At 45.1% G+C, this 27,194-nt stretch overlaps 2 protein-coding genes across 2 annotated transcripts in view; both read left to right on the top strand.

Annotated features, from left to right (window-relative positions):
* Positions 1–5,560, top strand: part of Vps26a (VPS26, retromer complex component A) — a 30,616-nt gene extending 25,056 nt beyond the window's left edge. The window contains exons 8-9 of the mRNA XM_021204423.1: positions 1,726–1,868; positions 3,960–5,560. Of these exons, the coding sequence (XP_021060082.1) occupies positions 1,726–1,868; positions 3,960–4,073 (257 nt within the window). The 3' untranslated portion in view covers positions 4,074–5,560. The remainder of the gene's footprint in view (positions 1–1,725; positions 1,869–3,959) is intronic.
* Positions 5,561–10,813: 5,253 nt separating this feature from the next.
* The window catches only part of Supv3l1 (Suv3 like RNA helicase), a 20,607-nt gene continuing 4,226 nt past the window's right edge, over positions 10,814–27,194 (top strand). The window contains exons 1-12 of the mRNA XM_029542383.1: positions 10,814–11,104; positions 12,824–12,901; positions 13,435–13,542; positions 15,475–15,589; positions 17,273–17,441; positions 19,632–19,743; positions 20,117–20,194; positions 22,295–22,386; positions 23,998–24,178; positions 24,270–24,363; positions 25,163–25,382; positions 26,749–26,992. Of these exons, the coding sequence (XP_029398243.1) occupies positions 10,834–11,104; positions 12,824–12,901; positions 13,435–13,542; positions 15,475–15,589; positions 17,273–17,441; positions 19,632–19,743; positions 20,117–20,194; positions 22,295–22,386; positions 23,998–24,178; positions 24,270–24,363; positions 25,163–25,382; positions 26,749–26,992 (1,762 nt within the window). The 5' untranslated portion in view covers positions 10,814–10,833. The remainder of the gene's footprint in view (positions 11,105–12,823; positions 12,902–13,434; positions 13,543–15,474; positions 15,590–17,272; positions 17,442–19,631; positions 19,744–20,116; positions 20,195–22,294; positions 22,387–23,997; positions 24,179–24,269; positions 24,364–25,162; positions 25,383–26,748; positions 26,993–27,194) is intronic.

Genomic DNA, 27,194 nt, shown 5'->3' with positions numbered 1-27,194 from the left:
CACACACACACACACACACACACACACACACACACACTGGGAAGAGGTAGTGGATCTGCAGGGGTTGGAGGAGCAATAAGAGAGGGTGCTGGAGAGCAAACATAATGTAATGATCAAAGCACATTATATGCATGTTTGAAAGTGTTGAAATAGAACCCATCATAACATCTATGCCAATTAAAATATTTAATAATATTAAATACACATACATGGCTGGGTATGGTGTTTTCATGAATTTTAACTCCAGTGTTTGGGAAGCAGAGACAGAAAGACAAATAGTTCAGGGCTAATCTGTGCTATTTATGGAGACCCTATCTCAAAAAGGGGTCAGGAGAGAGAAAAAGAGGGACAAAGAGAAGATAGGGAAAACAGAAGACATGACATTTCATAATCACAATCCCTGGAACTGAAGATTGAGCCTAGGGTCCTGAGCATGCTAGGCAAGTGTTCTACCACAGAGCTAACTCTCCAGTCTGTAATCTTTTATAATCCTTCCCTCCTTCCTTCCTTCCTTTCTTTTTTTTCTTTCTTTCTCTCTCTTTCTTTTTTGAGACAGGTTTCTCTGTGTAGTCTTGGCTGTCCTGGAACTTGCTATGTAGACCAGGCTAGCCTTGAACTCACAGCGATCTGCCAGCCTCTGCCTCCCAGGTGTTGGGATTAAAGGTACATGCCACCAATGCCAGTTCCAGTCCATAATTTTTTTTAAATGCTGAGCTGATGAGAAGGCTCAGCAGATGGCTGCTCTACCAGAGGTCCTGAATTCAATTCTCAGCAACTACATCATGGCTCATAACCATTTTAAAGAGATATGATGCCCTCTTCTGGCAGGCAGGTGTATATGAAGCAGAACACTCATACATTAAAAAATATATATACATAAATAAATAAATATAATCTTTGAAAATGAAGGCAAGTCATTCGTTTTGTGTATGTTCATAGTGTGTGCGTATGCGTGTGTGTGTGTGTGTAAGTGTGTAAACCAGAGTCAGCTATGGATATCATCCTTAAGGTGTACTGTCCACCTTGGGTTTTGAGACCTGGGGCTTGCTGCAAATTAGTTAGGGAGCCCTGGGTTCCACCTGCCTCTGGTTTCCCAGTTCTGGGATTAAATGTGCAAGCCAGCAGGCTTGTCTTTTTAAATGGGTACTGGGGATTGAGGTCAGGTCCTCAGGCTTGTGCAGTAGGCACTTTACCAATCGAGCTGTTTCCCAGCCAGTATTTTGCTTTGGATGAATTAGTAATATATTTTATAGACACTCTATACATTGATGACGTTATGGTAAAATTTTAAAGCAGAAATGCATCTACTTCTAAACAGCAGTTACTGACTGGAACTGTTGGAGCTCTTTATGTTTTAACCTCCCAACACAGTCCTTACTGTGTCACTACAGAATGAATGCCGTTGGCACTGTCAGTTTCACAGATAAGGAACTTGAAACAGTGGCTAAGCCCCACAAGCCAGTAGGGCAGTGCTTCTCAGCTACGGTCAGCTCCCTGAGAGGCGTTTCACATGGTCCTGAGAAATTTTATACTGTCTGCTGCTGGCGCCTGGTGATGTTGCAAGTGTGTAGTAATGTCCAACAGGAAGGACATCTGTCCCCAGATGTCAGCAGTGACAGACTAGACACTGCTTATCCCAGGTGCTGTCCATGACTTCTTAGTCCTAAGGGTTATGTGAATGTATTTAATTAATTGAGAATTAAATGGAAATTATTTTTCTTTCAGGAGAATCTATTCCAATAAGATTGTTCTTAGCAGGGTATGACCCAACCCCCACGATGAGAGATGTGAACAAGAAGTTTTCAGTAAGGTACTTTCTGAACCTCGTGCTTGTTGATGAGGAGGACCGAAGGTACTTCAAGCAGCAGGTAGGGCAGTGCCTTCCCTAAAGCTTACCGGTCTGAGCAAATGGGGTTTGAGTGGGAGTGGGACATGGCTTGCCTCACCAGTGGCCTTGTACGAGACCTTTCCAACTGTTTCACAGACTAGAAATGAGTTGCGTGTTGTCAGACCTTTTGTTTTTCTCCCGAACAAGTTTTTTACCCCAAATAAAAGCACCTGCTATTTATGGTATCAGGCCATAAAGAAAAGAGAATGGCTAAGGGTGCACAAATATTTTATCCCCAAGATGATTAGTTTTAGTTATGTTTTATATTGTCCCTTTGTTTTGGTGGTTCTGGGATGGAATCTAGGCCCTGGGTAAGCCCTCCCTTGCACTTTTCTCCTTGTGCTGTTGAGAGAGGTCTTAGTTGCCCAGGCAGGCCTTGAATGTTTAGTTCTCCTACCACGGCATGAATCACCAGCCCCAGCATTTAAGAGTGTCTTGAATGTGTTTTTATTATCAAAAAGATCACTTCCTAACACCTTAATCCATTATTGTGTCCCAGACCACCCCAGTCCATTGAACCCAGGGCTTATACTTGCTAGGCTAGTACTCTATGGCTGAACTGCATTGCATCCTCAGCCCTTGGATGGTCTTCTTTTTCTAGTTTTTTGAGACAGGGTCTTACAGTGTAATTCAGGCTTACCTCAAATTCTCAATCCTCTTGCCTTGCTTCTTGCTGAGATTATAGATAGGTATGAAGTATGTATGTTCCATGCGCAACTATCAATTTCCTAATGTCTTCAGATGATAGATTTTTTTTTGAGGTTGTCATTTTATCCCGAATAAGTAGTTGTTATGTCTTTTAGAATACTCAGCCCTGATACCTTTTGTTAAGTATAATATAAAACTTTTTATCATTTGAGAATTAAATATCCATTGGGCATCTTGAATAGGACTAGTTAGAATGGCTGCCTACAGTGTGAAGTAGATTAATAAGAGAACTTAGTAAGTGTTCCATAGCCAAGTTAGAAATTAATTTGTGCTAGCTAGACATGAGCCACCATGAGGCGTGAGGATCACAGAGTTTGAGACTAGTCTGGGCTACAAGACCTGGCCTCATAAGGACTAATAAGGGCTTGGAGAAGTGGCTCATCAGTTAAGAGCACTTGGGCTTGCAGAGAACCCAGGTTTGGTTCCTAGTACCCAGGCTGTGCTCACATGTCTACTCTAGGAGCCAGATACACGGCACACATACATGCATTCATACATACAAAAAACAAAAATTAAAAAATAAATTTAAACAAATAAGAATCCCAGTCAGTTACTACTTGAAGCAGGAATTTGGGAAATGTGGGATTGATAGGTAGACAGCTCCATGGCGACTGGGAAGTGGTGTAGGGAAAGAGGTAGGCAGTTCATTTGGCATGCATCAGAGCAGAGAATAACTCAGTTTGGGAGAGGTATTTAGGGAGGGAAGGGAAGTGGTATCTGTAAATTAGTGTAAGGAATAGTGAGCAATGAATGACAGGCCTCATATGTTTGGAAATTGATCCTGGAGCTAGTGGGAATAACAGCAATACAAGTAGCATTTATAAAACAAGCAGTGTGGGGTTCAGTGAAATTGCCCACTGGGCAGGTGCTTGCTACCCACCCAGAAAACCTGAGCTCATTCCCCAGAGCCTGCCAAGTAGGGGAGAGAACCAGTCCTGAAGTTGTCCTTTAGCCTCACACATATGCTGTGACATGAATGCACACACAGACATACACAAAATGTACAAATTAATACAAGAAACGTGGAAGTGACATGAAGAGTGAATTAGAAATGGTTTTACAACAAAAGCTGTGTCCCAGGAAGCAGGCTCAGTGCTCTAAGGCCACATCAAGGGCTTAACTGTGGATGAAAGCAGTGGGGCCACAGCAGATTGGGGAATTTTCTAAAGCAACACAGCTAGGATCTGTGGTGGTTGACTGTGAGTATCGAGAGAGGGGAAGCATCTCCCAGGAACATTGGAGGCTTTCATACAGAGGATTTGGGATTGTTTTACAGCTTAAAATTGAAGTTGCAGCCAGTATCTTCATGGTGAACATCTAAGACATAGCAGAGAACTCTGTTTCTGTTTTGCATTTCCGCTAGGAGATCATCCTGTGGAGAAAAGCACCTGAGAAACTGAGAAAACAGAGGGCGAACTTTCACCAGCGGTTTGAATCTCCAGACTCACAGGCATCTGCGGAGCAGCCCGAGATGTAAGCAGATGGGACAGAACAGCAAGTGCAAGAACCGGGCCAAGAAGAGAAGCAGCTCAGCTGGCTAACGACAGTCGCAGCGTGGGGACATCCCAACTCCATGTCTGCTAGTCTTCCTTATCCTAGAGTGCTGCGTTTATTTTACAGTATGATTAAAGGTTCTTTGTGTATATACATTTTAAAAAGTGCTTCTTGGAAACACTGGAGAATTCCTAAGCTGCCTTTTTTGTTTTCTTTTTTACTGCACACTGATAAGCACTCAGAAGCATAAACATTAAGGATTTTCATGTGAGTAGACTGGTATTTGTAATTTTGCTTTCCTTATGCATAATGTTGAAAATCCTTTTCTCTGTTTTCATGCTAATGATTACCTCTTATTCTCTATGTGCAAAAAATTAAATATTTTTGTTCAAGTAAAATGAGAAAACCTGAGCAGCCCTTATGTCCTACAAAGTTTTAAGGCACGGCTCCTCAGTATTTTTGAGAATTGTGTTTATTTTTACCTGTGGATCAGAAACCAACCTGGTGTTACCTGGCAGGCGCTTCTGGGTCTACCTACCATTCACAGCCTCCTGAATTTTAATCTTTGGGATCTCTGAGGTATATGAAAAATTTTCACCCCAGGGATGACATGGTATGTCATCGTGGTCCTCTTGCCCCTTAGTTGACCACGTTTGCTACGACTTTCTGCATCATCATGTAGGTTCTACAGTGTGGAGTTGACACATTGACATTTTAGAACTTGTTAAACCTGTATCATTTTTTCCCATAAAGACTTTGAAACATGTATATATATTTTAATTTAAGGACTCGTTTCCATGTGTATGCAAATTGTCACCTAGGAATGAGAGAGCTCGGGATAACCAGCCGAAACATACACAAGTGTCCATAGCCGGACAATTTCTTGTTAACTGGAATATTGGTTAGTTCAAACTTAACTTCACCTAGTCTATTTTAAAAGACCAAACCAAACAGAACAAAAAACACTAAATTCACACCATTCTCTGAAGAAGGCTGCAGTCAACTGAGCACACACTACTGAGGCGTGTAGGGCAGGAGGAAGCCTGTGTGGGGGCCGCTCTCACTCAGGGCTTGTTGGTTTCTGTACCAGTATTCCTTGATACACTCAGTACAGGTTTGTCAGCTGACCTTACTTTCTAGGAAGCTCAACAGCCCAACTTATGTTTCCTTAAACCTATTTTTTTACTATGATGGCACTTTGATAAAATGGCTAGCAACCAGCCCTGGCCAAAGGTTCCACATGCCACGTCCTGGAGCAGCTACTGTCAATGTGGGTTTCTAAGGACGGCCATGTTCTCCTTCATGTAAGTGCCTGTTCAGAGTCTCAAAGTTTCAAAATGCCAAATATTTTCATGGTCACTTGCATGTATAATCTAGGAAATATTCAAAGAGATTTTGAAAAACAATTGTATTTAACCAGCCTCAAGTTGTGCAACCATGATATATAAAATAAATAATTTGAAACAGAAACTAAGTTTGTAGTTTAAGTAAAATGACTTTTTCTCAAATCTTGTCATTGTAGCAGCTTGAATACAGGATTGCCCAGTGGTTAGGAGAGACAGACACAACAGTGAGTTTTTATTAGTAGTACTAGCTTCAGGTTTGTTAAGTTTTGCTTTGTTTTTTTAGGTTTTATTTTATATGTATTGCTGTTTTGCCTGCAAGTATGTCTGTGCAGGCATGTGGGCAGTGCCCAAGGAGGGCAGAAGAGGGCGTTAGTTCTCCTGGAGCTGAAATTATAGGTGTTTGTGAGCAGCCATGGGGGTGCTGGGAACAGAACAAAGCCAATGCTGTTGACCACTGAACCATTTCTGGGTTCTCCGGCTTCAGTTTTAAGTAGTTATATAATGCTTTTAATTAATTTGCTTAAAACTCATATAAAATGCTTATTCACTCCACTTGAGACTTTGCTGGTACATAACCAACTTAAAATTTGGGATTTCAGTCAAAACTTGATAAATAAAACAGTTAACTATAGGCTAAATCTGTCTGTCCCCTGCAGAATATAGTGTCACAGACGTTCTCAATCTTAGTCACATGCCAGGATCACTACAGTAGCTGTAGAAAAATGGTCACACCTGGATCTCACCTAGACAGTAGAGTCAAACTCTGACGGGAGCTGCGCTGCGTACGTGTGGTCCCAACAGGTGTGATGCAGTGATACAGAGGCAGGAGGACCACCGCAGGGGCGGCCTGGTCTGCATAGTGAGTTCCAGCTTAGCTAGAGCTGTGTAACGAGACCCCCCCCCATCTAAAAAAAGATTGTTATTTTATATTGCGGCATCAACATAAAAACAAGATTATCCAGGGTTGAAGAGACAGTAATTACATTTCTTGTTTGGTTTAGGATGGTCTCTACAGCCAAGACTGGTCTCAAATTCACTATTTTGCTGAAGATGACCTTAAAATACATTTAAAAAAATAATAAAATAGGGTTTTGTAGTCCAGGCTAGCTTTGAACTTACACACCAGGATGATCTGTAACTTGTGATCCTTCTGTCTCTGCCTCCCTGCTTAGTATTATAGGCATGCACCATCATGCCTGGTCTACATGTGCTTAGACTTCATTACCCAAGGCTTTGAGCACCCGAAGCAGCAGCCTGAGCAAGCACCCTGTCAACAGAGGCTAGCTCTGACTCACCCCACTGCCCCTGTCAACAGAGGCTAGCTCTGACTCACCCCACTGCCTCCTGGCTGGTTTATATCACTTGACTGCTGATCATTTATGAAAGCATCCTCCAGTGGCTTAAACCTCTGCAGAGACTTTACAGATTTAAAGTTTTTCACCCTTATGCATAGTGAGGAAAACATGCACCTTTCTATTTTTAAAGACTTGGAAGTTCTGAAAATCTTAGTACTTGGCTTCTTACATCATGGCCAGATTCCACATTGCAGAATACATCTTCACCCTAGTTATGTCCAACTCCATCCACCTTGCTGTTTCTCACCCTTGCTCCACTCAAAATTCTAGTAAGGCTGTTCTGGGAACCTCAGTCTTGTTTGTTTGCTTGGTTGGAGTTTTTGTTTTGTTTTGTTTTTATTTTGTTTGAGGCACGGTCTCAGCATTTAGACTCGGCTTGCCTAGAACTCTTTGTAGGCCAGGTTGGCCTCAAACTTGCATCACTTGGCTTTTTTTTTGGGGGGGGGGTCTCATTTTTTTTTTAAGTTCAACATTGAGGAAGGTGGACGAAGAGACAGAAAAGAGGAAGAGGAGAGACATGGAGTTACTTGGGGAGGAGTTGGGGAGCCTGGAGTAGGGTGAGAATTGTAAGGCAGAGGGAGAGAATCTTGTTTTCAAGGGGGGTGAACTAACAAAGGGTTTCCAAAGGGAGGTACTCCAGACTAGGAGAGTGGGAAAGTGTTGGAGGGCACAGATTCTGAGCCAGGCATGGGGATTTTGTACAACGGTTAGCCAGTGGTCAATATAAGGAAACAGATTGAGGTGTTCTGGGGTCCCTCTGACCTCAGCCAGATGGCTTGGGCAGTGGTGGGGTCCAGGGAGCCTGCTGCTGGCAAGCTTACTGTACATGAAGGCCAACTGACCTCACAAAAAACACAGTTTTTCCTTAGTGAGGGTAACACTAATTTTCTCTAAAACTGGGGAAATTTAATACGGCATCATAGAAGAGACTTGGTTGGAATAGTTGATCCCCATTGTGGAGAAAAGTTTACCTAACTCTGGGAATCAAAGGGTCAAAGGGACCAGACTGGAGAAGGCAACACTGAAGATGAGCCTCTTTGAGTTGAGCACAGAGAAGGAGGAGATAGGCCCAGGAATGTACTTGCTCATACGGCTGGAGAACTCTTGTTCTAGGCTTACAGACAAAAGACTTGAAGACAGAACTTACTGGAACTGTCAATATTATCCCAGGGAAGGGATTAATACTGCTTATGTAACAGGTGAAGAAGGTTGGTCCCTGAAAAGCGAGGTGGCATACCCCAGGTTGGCTTCTGGTTGTCACTAAGACCAGCTCTCCTATCCTTGAGACAGACAACAAAAGGACTACTGTATACTTCTCCCCTTCACCCACTCTGTGAAAGCCCTTTCTCTATCCACCCCTCAATGGTGACTCCCTGGCCTTGGTCCTTGTGGACAGTAAAATCACCAAAGAACAGCTTCCCAATAAACCTGCCTTTACTATAATATAATCTGGCTTGATTTGGCTCATTTCACCGGCAGAGAAGTAACCTATCGGAACTAAGGTGATTTATCAGACCCTGAGAGTCTTCAGAAAACGGGAGTTCATCAAGATGTGGTGATGCATGCCTTTAATCCTAGCACTTGGGAAGCAGAGGCAGATGGGATCTTTGTGAGTTCGAGGCCAGCCTGATCTACAAAGTGAGTTCCAGGACAGCCAGGGCTACACAGAGAAACCCTGTCTCAAAAAAACCAAACAAAAAAAAAAAAAAACAAAAAAAAACAGAAAACCTAAACAAAAAAGAGAAAAAGAAAAGGTGGTTCTGAGGTTTTCAGTTTTAAAGGTTGATGGTTTGAAAGAGCATTAACAAAGATCATCAACAGTACACCTTGGTCTCTGCCCCCCTCCCTTGCACATTCAACTCTTATCTGCAAAGAAGGAACAACTTTGTGGAGGGGCAGGCAAGAAAAGGTTTGGGGAGGGTTCTTCGCTGTAGTGAGTCTGGGAGCAGGTTTGGGGTGGGCTAATGAGAGAAGCAGAGGGTTTGGGATGGATGCACTGTCCTAGCTGAAGGCCTGGATGATGAACTTGAAGGTAGAATCTGAGTACTGGAATATGGATGTGGCTCTGCTTCCTGGGGGTTCTGGTGGATGATGTAAACGGACCCTGGTTACAAAAACAGTGAAGTCTGAGGAGCTGAAGGCCCGTGGACCTTATCTCGGGGATAGGGGAATGACTATTTTATTTTATTTTTTGCTTTTAGATTATTTTATGTGTATGAGTATTTTGTCTTCATGTGTGCCTGCACCACAGGTGTGGGTACTTGAGGATGTGGTGAGCCTCCATGTGGGAATCAAACCTGGGTTCTTTTCAACAAATGCTCTTAACCACTGAGCCAACACTCCAGCTCAACGACATTTTTTTTAATTTAATTTTTTAATTTTATGTACATTGGTGCTTTGACTGCATGTCTGTGTGAGGGAGTACAGGAGATACAGACAGTTGGGAGCCCCAAGTCTCTATAAGAGCAACTAGTGCTCTTAAGCACTGGTCATCTCTCCTGCCCAACGACAAATTCTTAACCCGGGTGTCAGGCTCCAGCTCCCCACAACCCCACGCACCACACACACCGATGGCGCCAAAACCGAGTTCCAGGTGGTCACAGTCCCTCTCCTGAATGACCACCAGGCACTGGAGCCATGACCTTACATGGGAAAAAAAAAAGCCAGCTCTTGTCTGACACACAACCTTTCCCCTTGCCCAGGACTATAAGAACTGTCCACGATGGGTCCCTGGCCCAAGAGCTGCACCGATAAAGCTGACTTTGTTCGTTGCCAAATTGTTGCCCATGAGCCTCTCACCAAGGAGGGTTTTCAAGGAGGTCTGCCCATGTAACTATATTATTACTGCAGACCCTGCGAATAGAATAAGTGCAGTTGAGATCGAAGGAGCCTCGATCAATTTCAGAAAAGGAAGGCCATTCGTGTTCAGAGTCCGAACTTTGAGGGTTTTGACTCAGCACCAGATGGTTTTAGAGCTTTGACTTCGAAGCCAATATCCCGCAGCTCATTTTCTGCAATCAGAAAACCTGTCAAGAGGGGATTGAGACAGATGGCGCGGGTTGGAATGAGGGCCACGCTAAGAACAAATCAGACACAGAACAAACGAAGTTGTTACTGGGTCCAGCTTTCTAAAAATCGAACGGCTCTTGAACCAGGAAACCAGATGGTGTTGGGGACGTCTCAGCAGAGGGCTGAGGGAATGTCGCCACACACACAGCTTCTCTCCTAGTGTTTTGCCAGCCAAGAACTGAATGGGCACTCCCAGACGGAACGAACAGAGGCACCTCTTTCCTTTCAACTCGGATGGGACCGAGCGCTATAGTAGATAGGAGTAAGATCAAACTTTAACCAGGTACACAGAGCATACTTTGTGGTTATAACTTTCGAGATGCGAGGAGTACAAACTGTTCACATTAACTGAGTTCTGTAGCTCAAGGTGGAGCACATGCCTAGCTTGCTCCTGGTCCCTACACCGAGCCCTAGCACCCTGGAGAGAAGCACGTGTGTTGACACGTGTCACGTAAGCACCAGTTATCGTACAACCAGATTTCTCTGCAACCCGCCTTGACCTGTAGCAGGTCAAGCTACGTCCTCCAACGTTATCCTATCCGGAAACCAAAAATATTAATGCACCAATCTTCTTGGAAATGCACTTTAGCGTTTGAAGTCACAGGACGCAGGATACCGGCTCACTGAATGAGACAGTTTGGTCACATGACGACGCTCGCAAGGTTCCCCTCGGCGCGTCTGTAACATCCCTTAAGATGCCTGATTACTTTCCCTTCTACTTTCGAGAAAGACGTTGCCAATTGCCGCAGAAAGAGTGAGAGGATGGGAGCTCGTTTCTGTCACTGTCACCTACAGAGGTCATGCTCCCCCGAAGAGGCGCGCCCCCAGCCCTGCCATCTCCTTTTCCTTCAGGCGCAAGCGGGGGCAGCCCTGTGTCGCTCTGGGTCCTTTCGCTCGGCGGGCGCCGGCGCTACGTCACCGAGCGGCGCCAGTCGCCGGGCTTTTCCCCGGCTCGTTCGGAGCCGTGGCCTCGATGTCCTTGCCTCGGTGTGCCCGTCTGTGGGCTCGGCTCCCGGCGGGGCGCGGGGCTGGGCCCCGGGCAGCCCCTTGCTCCGCCCTTCGCGCTCTCGGGGGTTCGTTCCCGGGGGCCTCAGGACGCGTTCCCTGCCTGGCCGCCTCCTCCTCTGCCTCTGGTGGCTCCAAAGCCCCGAACACGTCCTTGTTCGTGCCGCTGACAGTGAAGCCTCAGGGTCCCAGCGCCGATGGCGACGTGGGCGCGGAGCTCACTCGGCCTCTAGACAAGAGTGAGTGCTGGAGCCTCCCGGCAGAGCGGCAGGCTCTGCGGCCGGGGCCTGCAGAGAGCAATGTCGGTCCCTTTCTGGAGCCCTTAGCACCCGAGCCTAAGTCATATTTAATCTCTTCTGTAGTTGACATTGACCCTTCTCTTCGGTCTAGGTGGTTAAGGGTTTTGTCCTTACGTGGTGCGCCGCTTGTGTGCCTAGAGTCCTCCGAGGGCGTGGAGATTAAACAGTGAGAACTTCCCATCGACCTGATGGGGATGTCTAACAATGTTAAGATTCCGTCTGGTTGCCAAGACAACGGGTCTCAGATCCGGATTTCTCAATAAATTTACTCTCCCACGAGGCAGACCTGAATTTAAATACAAGATAAAAGTTGATGAAACTGTCTTTGCCAAAAAGTAGGATCGTCCCGGGTTCCAGAGACGAATTAAAAAAAACAAAAACAAAAACAAAAAAACCTTAGCATCACTGGGTTGAAGTGAATTTTGTCCTACCTGGATTTGGGTGAGCTTGACAATGGGAGGGTGAAAGGTTTCTTTCCACCAAATGGCATTCTTAGAGACTGGAAGAAAACCACAGTTCTTTTAGGCACAAGCGGTCCAGGAAGGCTCTTCAACAAGCGATATTGATGCTTCCTGTTGTGACTTTAAATATAGGCCGCATGTTGGGAGTCTGAGGCAGAGGGTGGCAAGTTCGGTGCCAGCCTGGGCTGCAAATGAGTTCAAAACAAGCTTGGGCAACTTAAGAGAGGTCCTATTTCAAAATAAAAAGTTAGACAGGGGTTCTCTGTGTGGCTTTGGCTGTTCTGGAATGTGCTCTGTAGACCAGGCTGGCCTCAGACTCACAGAGATAGGCCTGTGTCTGCCTACCGAGTTCCGGGATCCAAGGCATGGGGGCTCCCTGCACCTCCAGTCTGCAGAGTGTTCTTTTTTAATGTGCTTGAGGATGTAGCTCTGGGATCTATGCCGTGCCAAGCATGCGCAGTGCCGTGGGTTCATTTCCCAGTACTGTGTAATCAACTAACAAGATAGTATTCCTCCTCTTTCCCCTCCCTTTCCCTCTACTTTTTCCCTCTTCAAGATAAGCCCATGCTGTTCTCAAACTGGGGATTGTCATTAATTCTTGCACAGGCTACCGTGGCTAACACTGCTCTCAGTAGTGAATTACTACATTTGCCTCTCATAGCAGGACTTGCCTCTTCTTGGAAGTGATGGTTACTCTGGGAGCTTTGGGCACAGGGGGAGGTTTGATGATGGCTCTGCAGGGGCTGGCCTTTCCTTGTGTGTCTGTGGTCTGTCAGGGACAGTGCGTTGCTGCACTTGTGTGTCTGTGTGTTGGGGAGGGCGCATTGTTGCACTCTTGTCATTTTTCTTACCCCACTGCACAGTAGCACAAAGCTTCACACTCTCCAAGCCTCCCTGAGAGCCCGGCCTTTAGTGTTAGGACTTCAAATTCCTTTTGAGGTAGATTTGTCTAAATTGGAAAACAGTTGTTAAAAAATCTTTTACAGGGTCTGGAGAGATGGCTTACAAGTTAAGAACACTGACTACTCTTCCAGAGGTCCTGAGTTCAATTCCCAGCAACCACATGGTGGCTCACAACCATTTGTAATGGGGTCTGGTGCCCTCTTCTGGTGTGTCTAAAGAGAGCAATGGTGGTGTACTCATATGCATAAAATAAATAAATAAATCTTTTAAAAAAACTTTTATATTTCTCTTTTAGATGAAGTAAAAAAGATCTTAGACAAGTTTTATAAGAGGCAAGAAATTCAGAAGCTGAGCGCTGACTATGGACTTGATGGTAAGGCTGACAACTTTTTTGAGATTTATTTTGAAAAATTTTTATCAATTTATGTGTGGGTATTTTTCCTACGTGTATGTCCATAGCTACTTCTGTGCAGTGCCCATGGCAGAGGGTATCAGATGCCCTGGAATTGGAGTTAGAGATGGCTGTGAGCCACCATGCGGATGCTGACACTGGAGCTCGGTTTCCATGGAAGAGCAGCCAGTGTTCTTAACCACGGAGCTCTCTCTGCATCTCTGCCAGTAACATCTTCATAGAACTGTCACATTTTGCATTGTACTTTGTTATGTGTATTATAGTCTGAAGAAAAGTCCCTCTCCTTGCCTTCTGGGGGACCCACAAGCCCAGCTTGCAAGCCGGACTCCACAGTACAGGAGCTGCATGTTCAGCCTGCCTTAGTGTCCTGTGTAGTTTCAGTTTCAGCTCAGCTTGTGATAGGGGCTGGGGTTTGCTGCGGCGTTTGTATATTTTGACAGTGAGAGCTAAGTAAAGACTAAGCCTTGTGTGCTTTGGTTTTGTGTTTTCCACAGCTCGTCTCTTCCACCAGGCTTTCATAAGCTTCAGGAATTACATTATGCAATCCCATTCTCTGGACGTAGACATTCACATTGTCCTGAATGATATCTGCTTCAGCGCAGGCAAGTACTTAGAGAACTTTTAAAAACATTTATTTTGTGTGTGTGGGAGTGGGAGGGAGGATGATAAAGTTGAGGGGAGGAAGAGGGGGAAGAAGAGGTGGAGGAGAAGAGGAACATGCGTATATGCCGTGACACTCATTTGGAGGTCAGAGGACAACTTTTGGGAGTCTGTTCTTCTATTTGTAGGTTTTAGGGACTGTATGACACTCCCTTTTCTTGCTGAGCCATGTCATTGGCCTGCTGAGAGGATTTTTTTTTTTTTAATTATTTTTATTTTATGTGTATGGGTGTTCTGTTTGCACATATATCTGTGCACTACATGCATGAAATGTCTGCAGAGGCCAGAGGAAGGAATCAGACCCCCTGGAACCGGAGTTACAGATGGTCATAAGTTGCCTTGTGGGTGCTGGGAACCAAACCTGGGTTCTCTGGAAAAGCAACCAGTGCTCTTGACCACTGGACCATCTCTCCAGCCCACTGTGAAGATTTTTTAAAGAAATGATTTTGTGTGTGTGTGTGTGTGTGTGTGTGTGTGTGTGTGTGTGTGTGTGTGTGTGAGTGTTTTATGTGTGCCTGTGCCTGTGTGTTCCTTTGGGTGCACATGCAGAAATAGAGGAAGACAGCAGGGTCCTGCTCCACCACTGGCTCTCACTAATCCTGAGTTGGTCTGGTGGCCAGCAAGTCTCCAAAATCCTCCTGTCTCCCTTCCCCTTCCCCTTCCAAAGCCAGGGTTAAAGATGTGCTGGCAGCCTCACCCAGCTTTTTAGGTGTGTGCTGGGATCTGAACTCAGGTCCTCATGCTTGCACGGGGAACACTCATGTTCTCTGAGCCGCCTCTCAAGCCCTGAGAATTTTAGGAATATTAGTGGGTATGCTTTCTGTTACTTCTCTAGTTAGCAGGGCTTCCTTGTTTTAGAATAGGTCCTGGCATTGTACTCTATAAGTAAGTCACAGTGCCTTTCTATCGAATCTCTCCATCAGTTAGTAAGTCCGACATAGGCTGTCTTTGACCAATCATCCTCTGCTCTGTTAGCATAGAGAACAGCATGAATGGAATAGAATCAGTACACAGCGCCTTTCATTTCTTTCTACTCTTGGCTTCTCTCTCCTTTGTAAAAGTTTTGTCCTGAAAGAAAAACAAAGCAGTAGGCATGGTGGCCCACTTAGTCCCATCCCTTTGGAGGCTGAGGCAGGATTTCTTTGAGTTCCAGGCCAGCCTGGGTTATAGTGTGGCCCTGTCTCAAAACAGAAACAAAGTAGGAACCTTATTGTTTGGTTTCCATGGGTATTCTGGTACCTTAATTATAGTGTTAAATGTGTTTGACACTTAGATCTTTAGCTTGTACCAGACACTGAAGGAGAACCTGATAAACAGCCAAATGAGACATATGCCACTTTCCTCTCAGAGCCACTGCAGGTGTGCAGAAAACTTAGGTGCTTCTCTGTGGTCTTCGAATTAAAAAAAAAAAAAAAAAAAAGTTACTGAGTTGGAGGGGGTAGCTCAGGGTTTGATCCTGGGCTTAGTCTGTACAAATTCCTGGGTTCAAGCCCCAACAGCCAAACTGTCCAAAACATTTCACAAAAAGAAGTTCATGTCCCTCTAATGTATGTCCAGGCTGTGTTTGTTTACCTCTGCTGTGTTAACCTTTGCGTGTTTACACTGAAGAGCTCAGAGCCTGATGCTTGGCAGCTAGTGTTTTGTTTTGCCAGACATGGGAACTTTGGCAAAGGAAGGAATAGAGAGTGGGTTCCTAGGGAAGGGGGAAGGAGGGCTCCTCTTGCTCCAGGGCTTGCTCTACAGTCCTGGCAGTGCCCACTCAGAAGCAATGGTTTTCATGGTACAGGCGGTTCTGCGCTGGGAGGACTGTACTTTGAGTTTAGTTATGAGTATCTTATGGAGTGATTGTGCTAACGTGCGATGCTATCTTACAGCTCATGTGGACGATTTATTTCCATTTTTCTTGAGACATGCCAAACAGATATTTCCTGTATTGGAATGCAAAGATGATCTACGTAAAATCAGTGACTTGAGGATACCACCCAACTGGTTAGTTCTTTTATTTACTGACACCAAGTTTCCTAATTTGGGGAAACTAATGTTGATGTTTTTATTTTATACTAGATAACAAATTATGGAGTCGAAATTTTGTTTTCCCCAAAGACAAAACAAAATAACCAAGGAATTGGTTCACTCACATTGTATTGGTGTGTCCTTCCTCCTGTTGGAGCGTGGGTTGAAGTTTTCTTGGGGTGGATTTCTGATGGAGCTCTTTCAGGTTGTCTTAAGTTGTAGTTCTGATATGTTAGCTGACTGCCGGGATGTTAATCGTTCTTTGCCCATGGCTGGAGCTGCAGGGTCTCGTAGCACTGTGGCACCTTTGACACACTGCCCAAATCCTGTGAGCTGTTCTCTAGACCTTGCCAGTTCTAACCTTACATAGGTCTAGCCCAGCCCTTGGCCAAAACGCCACTGAACCACCACCCTGACCCCACACATGGTGACGTGAGGCCTCCACTTCCTTTACCCTCTCTGCTCTTTCACACTTGGCCATTTAGGTTCCAGCTGCTTCAGTCCAGATTGGAGATTGAGCTCAGTTGGTAGAGCAGTTTCTAACAGGGACTAGATCCCTAGGACAGTATGACACCAGGCATGGTGGCGCGTGCCTGTGAGCTCAACATATGGGAGGTAGACCAGATGGTTAAGAATTCAAAGTTGCGGGGCTGGTGAGATGGCTCAGCGGGTAAGAGCACTGACTGCTCTTCCGAAGGTCCCGAGTTCAAATCCCAGCAACCACATGGTGGCTCACAACCACCCATAATGAGTTCTGATACCCTCTTCTGGTGTGTCTGAAGTCAGCTACAGTGTATAACAATAAATAAATCTTTTTAAAAAAAAAAATTCAAAGTTGCTGTTTGTAGAGGCACACACCTTTAGTACCCACACTCAGGAGACAGGAAGAAGGATTTCTATGAGTTCAAGACCAGCCTGGTCTACATAGAGAGTTCCAAGACAGCCAGGTCTATATAGAGATACCATGTCTCAAAAAACAAAACAACAACAGCAACAAACTAAAGAAGGAAGAAAAAAGAAAAAAAAAAAAAGAGTCATTCTTGGCTATCTAGCAAGTTAGAGGCCAATGCAGGGCACAGGAAACCCTGTCTTGAAAAGAAAATGAAATTCAGCTGAAGGCAGCTCTATGGCTAACCTGTTGCCTGTTAGGGCAGTGGTTGCTTTCAGCTCAGGTGCTACCTCCCTGTGGCCTGTGGGACGAAATAAGGACCATCTTCAGTGCTCCCTTCCTGCGGGAGTTAGTCCTCACTGCCTGTTGTTTCTGTCTCAAACAGTTGCTGCAATATTTTGCCCAGTTTTGAGTTTGCATATGGTGGTAGGGTACATCTCCTTACCTGTCAGCCCAAGTGACCAGTGGCAGAGGCTCAGTGGCTGTATTTATTGACACTAAAATTACAAAGCCTGGGGCATTTGCTTTGGGGTCTTTGGTTCAGAGTGGTGGGAGTTATGTAAACATAGCTGTGGGACCAGTGGCCGCTTAAATCCGGTAACACAGGAGATATTTTGCATTTGAGGTTCCTGTCCTCCAGTAAATGCTGCTTTTAGAAGTCTTGTTATTTAATGTGGGTTATACAGCCTTCATTGAGTTTTTCAAACACTGTCTGCTAGAATGGACTATGGGGCTAATAAAATTAAGCTCTTTATCTGCTCATATTTTAGGTACCCAGAAGCCAGAGCCATACAGCGGAAGATAATATTCCACTCAGGTCCTACCAACAGTGGGAAGACTTACCATGCCATCCAGCGATACCTGTCAGCGGCCTCTGGCGTGTACTGCGGTCCTCTGAAACTGCTGGCGCACGAGATCTTTGAGAAGAGCAATGCTGCTGTCAGTACTCAACAGGGTATTCACTCATTTCCCCAGTAACTTCTCTCTCTTGGGGTGAAGGCGCACACTCTGTGGGGAAGGAGTACATAGTCCCTCACTGTTGGCAGAAATGCCTGTTTCTGTGCAGGAGTGGGAGAGAGGTGATGGGGCACACCGCTGTGGGAGGAAGAGATGTGGGCACTGACATGCCTGCTGGATCCTTAGTTCAGAGGAAATGTGACAAAAGACCTGGGATCCCAGCACATGGAGCATGGAGGCAGGCCTGGGCTACTGTCTCAGAAAACAAAATAAGATCATCAGATGTGAAAACAACAAGACCTAGTTCAGAGAATGAAATGAAGTATTGCTGAATATTTTCTGTAGAGAGAATTGCAAAAGATCATGTGATGCCTGCTGTCAAAAACTCATGTGCTTCATTTCTGTCTTTTTTTTTTTTTTTTTTTAAGATTTATTTATTTTATGTATGTGAGTACACTGTAGCTGTCTTCAGACACACCAGGAAAAAGCAATCAATCCCATTACAGATGATTGTGAGTCACCATGTGGTTGCTGGGAATTGAACTCAGGACCTCTGGAAGAACAGTCAGTGCTCTTAACCACTGAGCCATCTCAACAGCCCCACATAATTCTTTTTTTTTGTTTTTTTTGTTTTTTTGAGACAGGGTTTCTCTGTATAGCCCTGGCTGTCCTGGAACTCACTCTGTAGACCAGGTTGGCCTCGAACTCAGAAATCCACCTGCCTCTGCCTCCTGAGTGCTGGGATTAAAGGTGTGCTCCACACTGCCCATCTCCCACATAATTCTTTATATATACATTGTGCATGTTTTTCTTCACAACAAAGACCTGGTGTTTTGTTTTGTTTTGTTTTGTTGTTTGTTAACATAACTTTAGCATATTTATCTGAAAGGATATTCAGTTGATAGTCCACTATTATTTACTACTTAATTCATATTCAAATTCAAGTTTTGTTGGGCCAGAGAATCAACTGCATTGGCTAAGAGTACTTGCTCTCTGAGGACCCATGTAGGGTGACTAACAAAGTGCCTGTGGCTCCCACTCCAGGGGATCCAGCACCCTCTTCAGCCTTTATGGTATACATACACATACATAAAGTATGAAATACCTTAAAATGTTTGTGCGTGTGTCGCTTGTCAAGTAACTGCCTCCCTCCTAGGAGCCCATCTAAGTTCCCACATGCTGTGACCATTTTCTAGTTTATGCTAATCTCAGAATTCCTTAGTCAGTCTATGTCTCCTGTAACCTTTTTATTTTTTAAATACTGTAGGTTACTTGTGGACTAGACTTTCTCAGATTGAGCACAAAACAGCCTTCATTCTGGAAAGACTTGCATTCCTGACTGAGTACCCCAGTATACCATACCGCTGATGTTGCTTCTTCTGGGGGCGTTAAACTGGGGTCTTTTTAGTCTCAGGCTCCACTCATAGTGTTGTTGTTGAATATGGCAACAGTTCATGTCTGCTGGATTAACCAACGCCATTAGCACTGAAGTGTGCAGAGAGAAATTGAAAGATGGTAATGCAGAGAGAGAAAGCTCAGTGCTAGAGTACCTCCTGGCTTGAGCAAAGCCCTGGGTTCACTACCCTCCCCCCCCCCCCCACACACACACTGCAAAGGAAACAGACCAAATCCAGAACCAGAACGATTGGCTGGGCCACATGATGCATGTCTATAATCCCAGAACTTTGGAATTGGACGATCGGGAGTTCAAATCATTGTTGGTTACATAGTTAGTTTGAGGCCAGCCTGGGCTACATGAGACTCTGCTCAAGATACAGAGGAACCAAGCTGGGCTTGGTGGCGCATGCTTTTAATCCCAGCACTCGGGAGGCAGAGGCAGGCGGATTTCTGAGTTCGAGGCCATCCAGGGCTATACAGAGAAACCCTGTCTCGAAAAAAAAAAAAAAAGATACAGAGGAACCACTACAGTTTCTTTCTCTGCTGAAGGTTCTAATTAAACATTTCTTCAGATTTATATAACATGTACAACTAGCTGTATGTGAGGGGTGTAACTATGGAAGTAAAAACATTGGGAGTCATTGATTTAGTTATTTGAATAAGTTTGTCAGTTTTCAGTCCTTGCCTTTTGTTGTTGTTGTTGTTGTTGTTGTTGTTGTTGTTGTTACCATTTTTAAGTCAGAGATAAGACTGGGTTTCTTTTTGTCATTCCAGGGTGTGCCGTGTGACTTGGTGACAGGTGAAGAGCGGCTGACAGTGGATCCTGAGGGGAAACAAGCCACCCATGTCTCTTGCACTGTGGAGATGTGCAGTGTTGCAACTCCTTGTATGTATCTGCTGTTCAGAAAACTAGGATTCAGGGTTTCAGTATGGTTAAGCTTAAGATGTAGGACTTCATGGTGGAAAGTGAAAAATCTAGGAGAAACTAGGAGACTAAATACCCTTTCCGGCCAACCTTGTCATGCTTGGTATCCTTTGTCTCGGATGAAACGGAATCCCAGTGCTTTAATCCTCGAGTTGAGCAGAGGCAGGTGGGTCTCCGAATTCCAGCACAGCTGGGTAGATAGTGAGACCTTGTCTTCCAAAAAATAAAAGACATAGTCTACTTATAAAAAAAGACCTGGTAGTGATGCTGGAGACCGGGAGTTGTTGTTGGAGTTTAAGAGACTTTTGCTTATGGACACTCTTTTTGTTCTAAGATGAAGTGGCTGTGATAGATGAAATCCAGATGATTCGAGACCCAGCCAGAGGATGGGCTTGGACCAGAGCACTGCTAGGTGAGTGGTCTGCTGCTTCAGTCAGCTGCTGCCTCTCTTCTCCAGGAAAGTTTACTGAAAAGTCACAAGTATAAGCTTATGTTGTTTTAATAACGAAAAGTTCTCCATTTGTGTGTTATAAAGTTAACATAACCAAATGACTAAAGTAGAAATGTTTGAATCTCTGAGGATGTAACCACTGGTAGAGCACTCTCCTATCATAGGAGGGCCCTGGCTTAATCCTTAGCACCAAAAAATAAATAAGTAAAAATAAAAGTTTGGGGCTGGGGACACAACTCATTGGTAGAGTACTTTCCAGCAGTCCATGCATGACGCTTTAGGTCTGATTCCTAGAATCCTATAAGCAGGGTATGGTGGAGTGAATATTCCAAGTGTTATCCCAGCACTAGGGAGGAAGAAGCAGGGCCATCAGGAGTTGGGAGGATTATCATGGACTCCACAGCTAGTTCAGAGCCAACCCAGGCTACCTAAGATTCTGCCTCAAGCTGGGCGTGGTGGCACACGCCTTTAATCCCAGCACTTGGGAGGCAGAGGCAGACGGATTTCTGAGTTCTAGGCCAGCCTGGTCTACAAAGTGAGTTCCAGGACAGCCAGGGCTATACAGAGAAGCCCTGTCTCGGAAAAAAAAAACAACAAAAAAAGATTCTTCCTCAGAAGGAAAATGGGAAGAAGGTGTGTCTAGGTATAGTTACAGTCACCACTGATGGCTGATATGGTTCGTGTCAGCTTTTTTGTGCATGTGGTATTTGAAGGACTTAGAAATTCGTGTTTTGCTTCTTTGCAGTTGTGTTGTTTCACAGGTATTGTTCCATTCTGTAGATGAGTCCTTGTGGGTATTGTCCACTGAAAAGCACTACAGCAGTTTGTTTCCCTGTTACCAACAATGCGGTAGTAGAATTATTGGTGGACGTAGCTTTTCACTTTTGGTTTATTTTTAGTTGTTTTGTAGATGGGGGTCCAAGAATAGGAATTCTTAAAGTTCACAGGCATGAATGAATGTATATTGCCTGGTTTTTGAAGTGATTTTTTTTCTTCTTTTCCTCTCCTCAACTCCTTTCTTCCTTCTTCCCCCTGCCCCCAAACAGGGATTCACTATGTAGCCCAGGCTGACTTTGACCTTTGGGTCCCCCTGCCCCAGCCTCTAAAGTGTAGGGTTATAGGCTAGTCCCACCACACCTGGCTTGGAAGAGTTTTGATTCAGCATGCTGTAGTAGGGCAGATGTTTTCAGATCAAAAACAAATGGCTGAGCCCAGAGTTTGCCTGCCAGACAGTATGTGAAAGTGGATCTGCTCCAGCTAAGGAGCTTGGAGCCTCTTTGCTTGTTAGCCCCATGCTAACAAGCTTGTAGCACCACAGCTTCTGTAGAGTTCTGATTTGAAGAACGCAGGCCTATGACTGACACCCATCACTAAGCATCATAGTGCCAGCATCCAGTCCTGCTTGGCCTCACCCTACAGTGGTGTCAGCTGTGTTCAGAGCATGTTATGGACTTGTAAATTCATAAAGCTAGTGTATTAGTCAGGGTTCTCTAGAGTCACAGAACTTGCAGATAGTCTCTATATAGTAAAGGAATTTATTGATGACTTACAGTCTGCAGTCCAAATCCCAACAATGGTTCAGTAGTAGCTGTGAATGGAAGTCCAAGGATCTAGCAGTTGCTGAGTCCCACACCGCAAGAAGGCGAAAGAGCGAGAGCCAGACTCCCTTCTTCCAATGTCCTTATATGGTCCCCAGCAGAAGGTGTAGCCCAGATTAAAGGTGTGTGCCACCACACCTTTAATCCCAGATGATCTTGGACTTGGAGATCTCCCTGTCTTAATCTTCTGGATTCAATCACCACTGTGTCTCAAGATCTCCATACCAAGATCCAGATCAGAAACTTCTATCTCCCAGCTTCCAAATTAGGTTCACTGGTGAGCCTTCCAATTCTGGATTGTAGTTCATTTCAAATATAGTCAAGTTGACAACCGGGAATAGCCACTACAGCTAGGTTCTGTGTCTACCCGAAGTAGGCTTGAGTCAGAGAGCCTGAAAACATTGGACAGAGTTACAGTGCTGAGGAAGGGGACAGACGATGTAAACCCTCTGTGCATCTACAGGACTCTGTGCTGAGGAAGTCCATTTGTGTGGAGAGTCTGCTGCTATTGACCTGGTCTCTGAGCTCCTGTACACCACTGGGGAGGAGGTGGAGGTAAGACATGTCCCTTCCTTCTCTGGGGCTGTGCCACAGAGCCAGTTGTACCTGTGTGCTGACTTGTGAGCTCTAGCCTGGCCCAGTCAGAACTTAGTACATAGTGAACAAAGTACTGCACGTGTATGCAGCTGGCCTAAGGAGACCCCTGATTGCATGCTGTCTAAAAGAGTAGTTTTATTTTTTAAGACAGATTGAAAAAAGGAAATCTTTATGTTCTTATAGCTGCCTGGCGTGTGTGTGTGTGTGTGTGTGTGTGTGTGTGTGTATGTATTTGAGCTTCATGTGGGAGATAGTTCGTTCTCACAAGATTCCTTAGATTCCTTGTTTGTTTGTTTGTTTGTTTGTTTTGGAAGGTGAGGCTCTTTGATTGTATTTTTGTTTTTGAGATATGGCCTCACAGGCTGTCCTCATTCATGGCAGTCTCCTGCCGTCACCTCCTGAGTGCTGGGATTCTGGGCATGCACTGTTGGACTGTTTTCAGGCTTTCGTCTTCTCAAAACCCTTTTGTCTACTTACTTATTTGTGGTGCTGGGAATGGAGCTAAGGGCCTTAATCGTGCTCTGTCTACCACTGAGCTGCATCCGTAGCTCCTGAGTTGGTATCGTTAGAACTCAGAAGTCAGACTGTCACAGAGTCTGCAGCATGGCCTGGGTTTGTAGTGTTCTCAGTCTTGTTTATCTCGTGTTGGAGCTTTTGGAATTTATCAGTTGTCAGATCTAGTTTGCATCCCTTTTGCATGTATGAAGTTAGAGTTAAAAAACTGGTTTCTTCTAAAAACTGTCCTTATTTTGCCTTCCCAGAATTCCTTAATAAGATAGTAAAATTGTACGTTGCTTTTCTCATTGCTAGGACAAGGTAGACGAAGTGGCTGTGGAGGGAAGGAAGGCAGGAAGGTAGGAAAAGACGGAAGGAACAGCAGGCTTCTCTTGGCTCGCAGTTTCAGGGTTAGAGACAGAGCAGCTGGTGCTGGTGCTTGGCCAGCTGTGCTTCTTACTCTCTCTGACCCCAGCCATGGGAGGGTGTTCCCCACATTTAAGGTGGGTCTGTCTCCTGCTTTAGGAAAGACTCTCATAAGGCACATCCAGAGGTGTGTTTCTATGATGATTCCAAATCCAGTCTGCCAGACAATGCAGATGAGCTTTTACAGAAATGAAGAGATGCCTTAAGTTGACCTATTACAACAATCTCATGCTCTCCTTTGAGGGAGATTGAATGCAATGCAGTGGGAGAAATTCCAGATTCAAATCTTGGACTTTGCTGCTTTGGGCCCTGTCTGCGGCCGACCACAGAAGGCTGAAAAGATGAGCCTCTGGCCTCACCTTTATTGGACTATTTGACTCTGCCATAAAATAAAAATATCAGTAATCTTTTTGAAGCTGCCACTTTGTCCTGAAAATTAGTGTACATTAAAGTTCTTTAAGGATGTCACACAGTAAGAGTAATTCAGGAGTGCCAAGAGTTGACGGTAGCACAGCATCCGCATGAAGGTTTCTGGTGCTGCTCCTGAAAGTTGCTGCTTCCCCAGCCTTTGGTCCAGGGGACTACCTGCCTTGCAGTCCCTGGCACTGACTCGAGGGGGCTACTTTTCCACATGTATCTTTATTGCAGGTTCAGAAGTATGAGAGGCTTACCCCCATTTCTGTGCTGGATCATGCACTGGAGTCTTTGGACAACCTTCAGCCTGGGGACTGCATTGTCTGCTTTAGCAAGAATGACATTTATTCTGTGAGCCGACAGATTGAAATTCGGGGATTGGAATCCGCCGTGATATACGGCAGCCTGCCACCTGGTAATCACTGACTGACATCCTTTGCGGTTTAGGTTGAGATATGTATAGAGAGCACAGAAAAAATGGAATTAATGTGAACTATTCATTCCAGGGACCAAACTTGCTCAAGCAAGGAAGTTTAATGACCCCAACGATCCATGCAAGATCCTGGTAGCCACAGATGCAATTGGCATGGGACTTAATTTGTAAGTAATTTGTTTGTGACGAGCAGTGGGTTGGATGGCAAGGGTGGTGGTGCTGTTGTTTTTAGTTTTCTAGTTGGTTAGGATGGAGATAATGATGTAGATTTGAGCTTTATCTTCTTACACACCTTGGGAAACAAAAGAGTGCCCCCTCTCCCAGGGCAGACCAGTTGCTTTTGCTTTGTTTTGGGTTTCTTAGTCATCAGGTGTGCAAGCACCTCCTGCTATCTCTAAGTAGTGAAAGTAGGCCAGACCATTACGTTCTCAAAACCCTTGTGTTCTCAGGCCAGGGCCAGGGCCAGGCTCACCCTGCCCTAAGCTTAGTATGGAGCCCACGCTGACTCTGAGCTCTTGGCCATCACTATCTGTCTTTTTAGTTTGTTTTGATTTTTTTTAAAGGATTAATTTTTTTTTTACATTCTGAATATTTTACCTACATGTTATGTACACGCACTACATGTGTGCAGTCCTGAGGGGATCAGAGCTGTGTGTGAGTATGGGTATTTGCCTGATGTACACTTGTGTGCTTGGTGCTGTTGGAGAGGTGTCATATCCCCCAGGACTTGAGTCTCAAGTGGTCGTGAGCCACCATGTGGATGCTGGGAATAGAACTCAGGTCTCCTGGAGGAGCAGCCAGTGCTCCGGACTCTGAGCCATCTGTCCAGCCCCATTTCCTCCTGTTTTTTGAATAGTTGTAAGATTAGACAACAGCCTAAATAAGAGTTGGGCTGAGCACGTCTGCGATGACCCAAATAACGGGGGCTGTGTATAGTCCGTGGGGTCACTTTTATTTCTGTTTCAGGAGCATAAGGAGAATTATTTTTTACTCCCTTATAAAGCCCAGCATCAATGAAAAGGGAGAGAAGGAACTGGAGCCCATCACCACCTCCCAAGCCCTGCAGATTGCAGGCAGAGCTGGCAGGTTCAGCTCACACTTTAAAGAGGGGCAGGTTACCACAATGCACCGAGACGACTTGGCTTTATTGAAGGACATTTTGAGTAGACCCGTGGATCCTATACAGGTAAGGCTTAGCATGTCACCAGGGCGGTGGCAACTGCTGCTGCTGTGTGCAGGATAGTCATTCCTTCCCTAGCCAGTTGCCTCAAATGCTTGGAAACAGAGGCCTGCTTGAGCTGGGGAAACATGACATGAAAGCTCTCCTTAGGCCAGAGAGATGCCTCAGGAGTTGAGAGCGCCTGAGCTTGCTTCCCAGCAGCCATGCCAGCAGCTCATAAGCAACTGCAACTCCAGCTTCATGGACCCTCTGTCCACGCTCAACCCCCATCCACCTTCCTAAATTAAAAGTAGCTTTTCTCTGTTGTTTTAGAGAGACAGCGATACCTCATAGAGAATTGTGTACAAGTGAAAGACCCAGATTCAACAGGTTTAGTTGGCCTGTTTTCCTTGCTGTGAGTGTAGAGAGTCCTGTCAGGAAAGTGGAAAACTTCGAGAAGCTTGACTAGAGAAGAAGCTTGGCACTGGGTTGTACAGTCGCAAGCAAGGACTGACTTAAATAGGTGGCTATCGAATCACTTTAAAGCAAGCTACTTAAGAATTTTAAGTTTCTAAAAATCTACTTATTTCATGTGTCAGATATAAAGGAAAGTGTGTGTGAGGTTATGGGGTAGAGGCTGCTGACGTGACGTTACCTCCTGGGTAGTTTATCCTCAGCCCCTCTTCTCTCCTGGGTACCTCTGTTCTAGCCTTCACACGACCTTTAAGGATTCCATCTTTTGATTCCTCTTCCCCCACCTTTCTCTCTCTCCCTTTCTCGTATTTAGCTGTGGGCATTGCTTAATACTGCAGTATAGAAAGCCAGCTGATCTCTAGAGAAGATGCCTTCTCGTGTCTGTCACCCACTTAGAAGTAATTGGGATTTCCTTGTCCACTTTTATCCAGTGGAGAGAATTATAATTTGGAAAATTGTTTCATTTTTGGTATTTTGTTGGATCATAATACACTCTAGAAGTCTGACTAAAAAGTATCAAAGAGCACATGATCTACTTCATTAAATAATCCTATCAGCTTTTCTGAGTGCAGTAGGTGGTTAAAATGGTCCTGTATCTTTCTCTATATGACGGAAATTCTTGGCATGGGACCTGTTTGGTAAGAACTTAGCCTAGTGTAGGATGTGTTTGGAAAGAAGAAAATCTTTTTTTTTTTTTAAGATGTATTTTTTATATGTAAGTACACTGTAGCTGTCTTCAGACACTCCAGAAGAGGGAGTCAGATATTGTTAAGGATGGTTGTGAGCCACCATGTGGTTGCTGGGATCTGAACTCTGCACCTTTGGAAGAGCAGTCAGGTGCTCTTACCCACTGAGCCCCCAGAAAATCTTTTTGAAAAAACTGAGCTAGCTCCCGACTGTGTTGTCCTTTCTTCCACAGGCCGCCGGTCTCCACCCGACTGCAGAGCAGATTGAGATGTTTGCCTACCATCTCCCTGAGACAACGCTGTCCAATCTCATTGTAAGTGGAAGCTTTTTCCATTCCATCTTCTTGATATGCCTTGTCAGTACTGGCTCCCTGTGTGGACAGGCGTCTGCCTTTATGCATTTGCCACTCAGGAAATGTACATCCACTGGTGAAAACTGCCAACATTTGGCCGTGCTGGGGGTGTCAGTACACACCTGTAAGCTCAGCTCTCAGGATGATAAGGCTGGAGGCCCTAGAGTTGGAGGCTAGCCCAGGGGCACAGTGAGCCTCTGTGTCAAAAAGAAGTTCAGGCCAGGCAGTGGCAGCGCATGCCTTTAATCCCAGCACTAGAGAGGCAGAGGCAGGCGGATTTCTGAGTTCCAGGACAGCCTGGTCTACAAAGTGAGTTCCAGGACAGC

Source organism: Mus pahari, chromosome 9 (assembly GCF_900095145.1).
Source record: "Mus pahari chromosome 9, PAHARI_EIJ_v1.1, whole genome shotgun sequence".
NCBI classification, from domain to species: Eukaryota; Metazoa; Chordata; class Mammalia; order Rodentia; family Muridae; genus Mus; species Mus pahari.
Note: the sequence above shows the minus strand (reverse complement) of the source record. Positions and strands in the feature narration are given on the sequence as shown.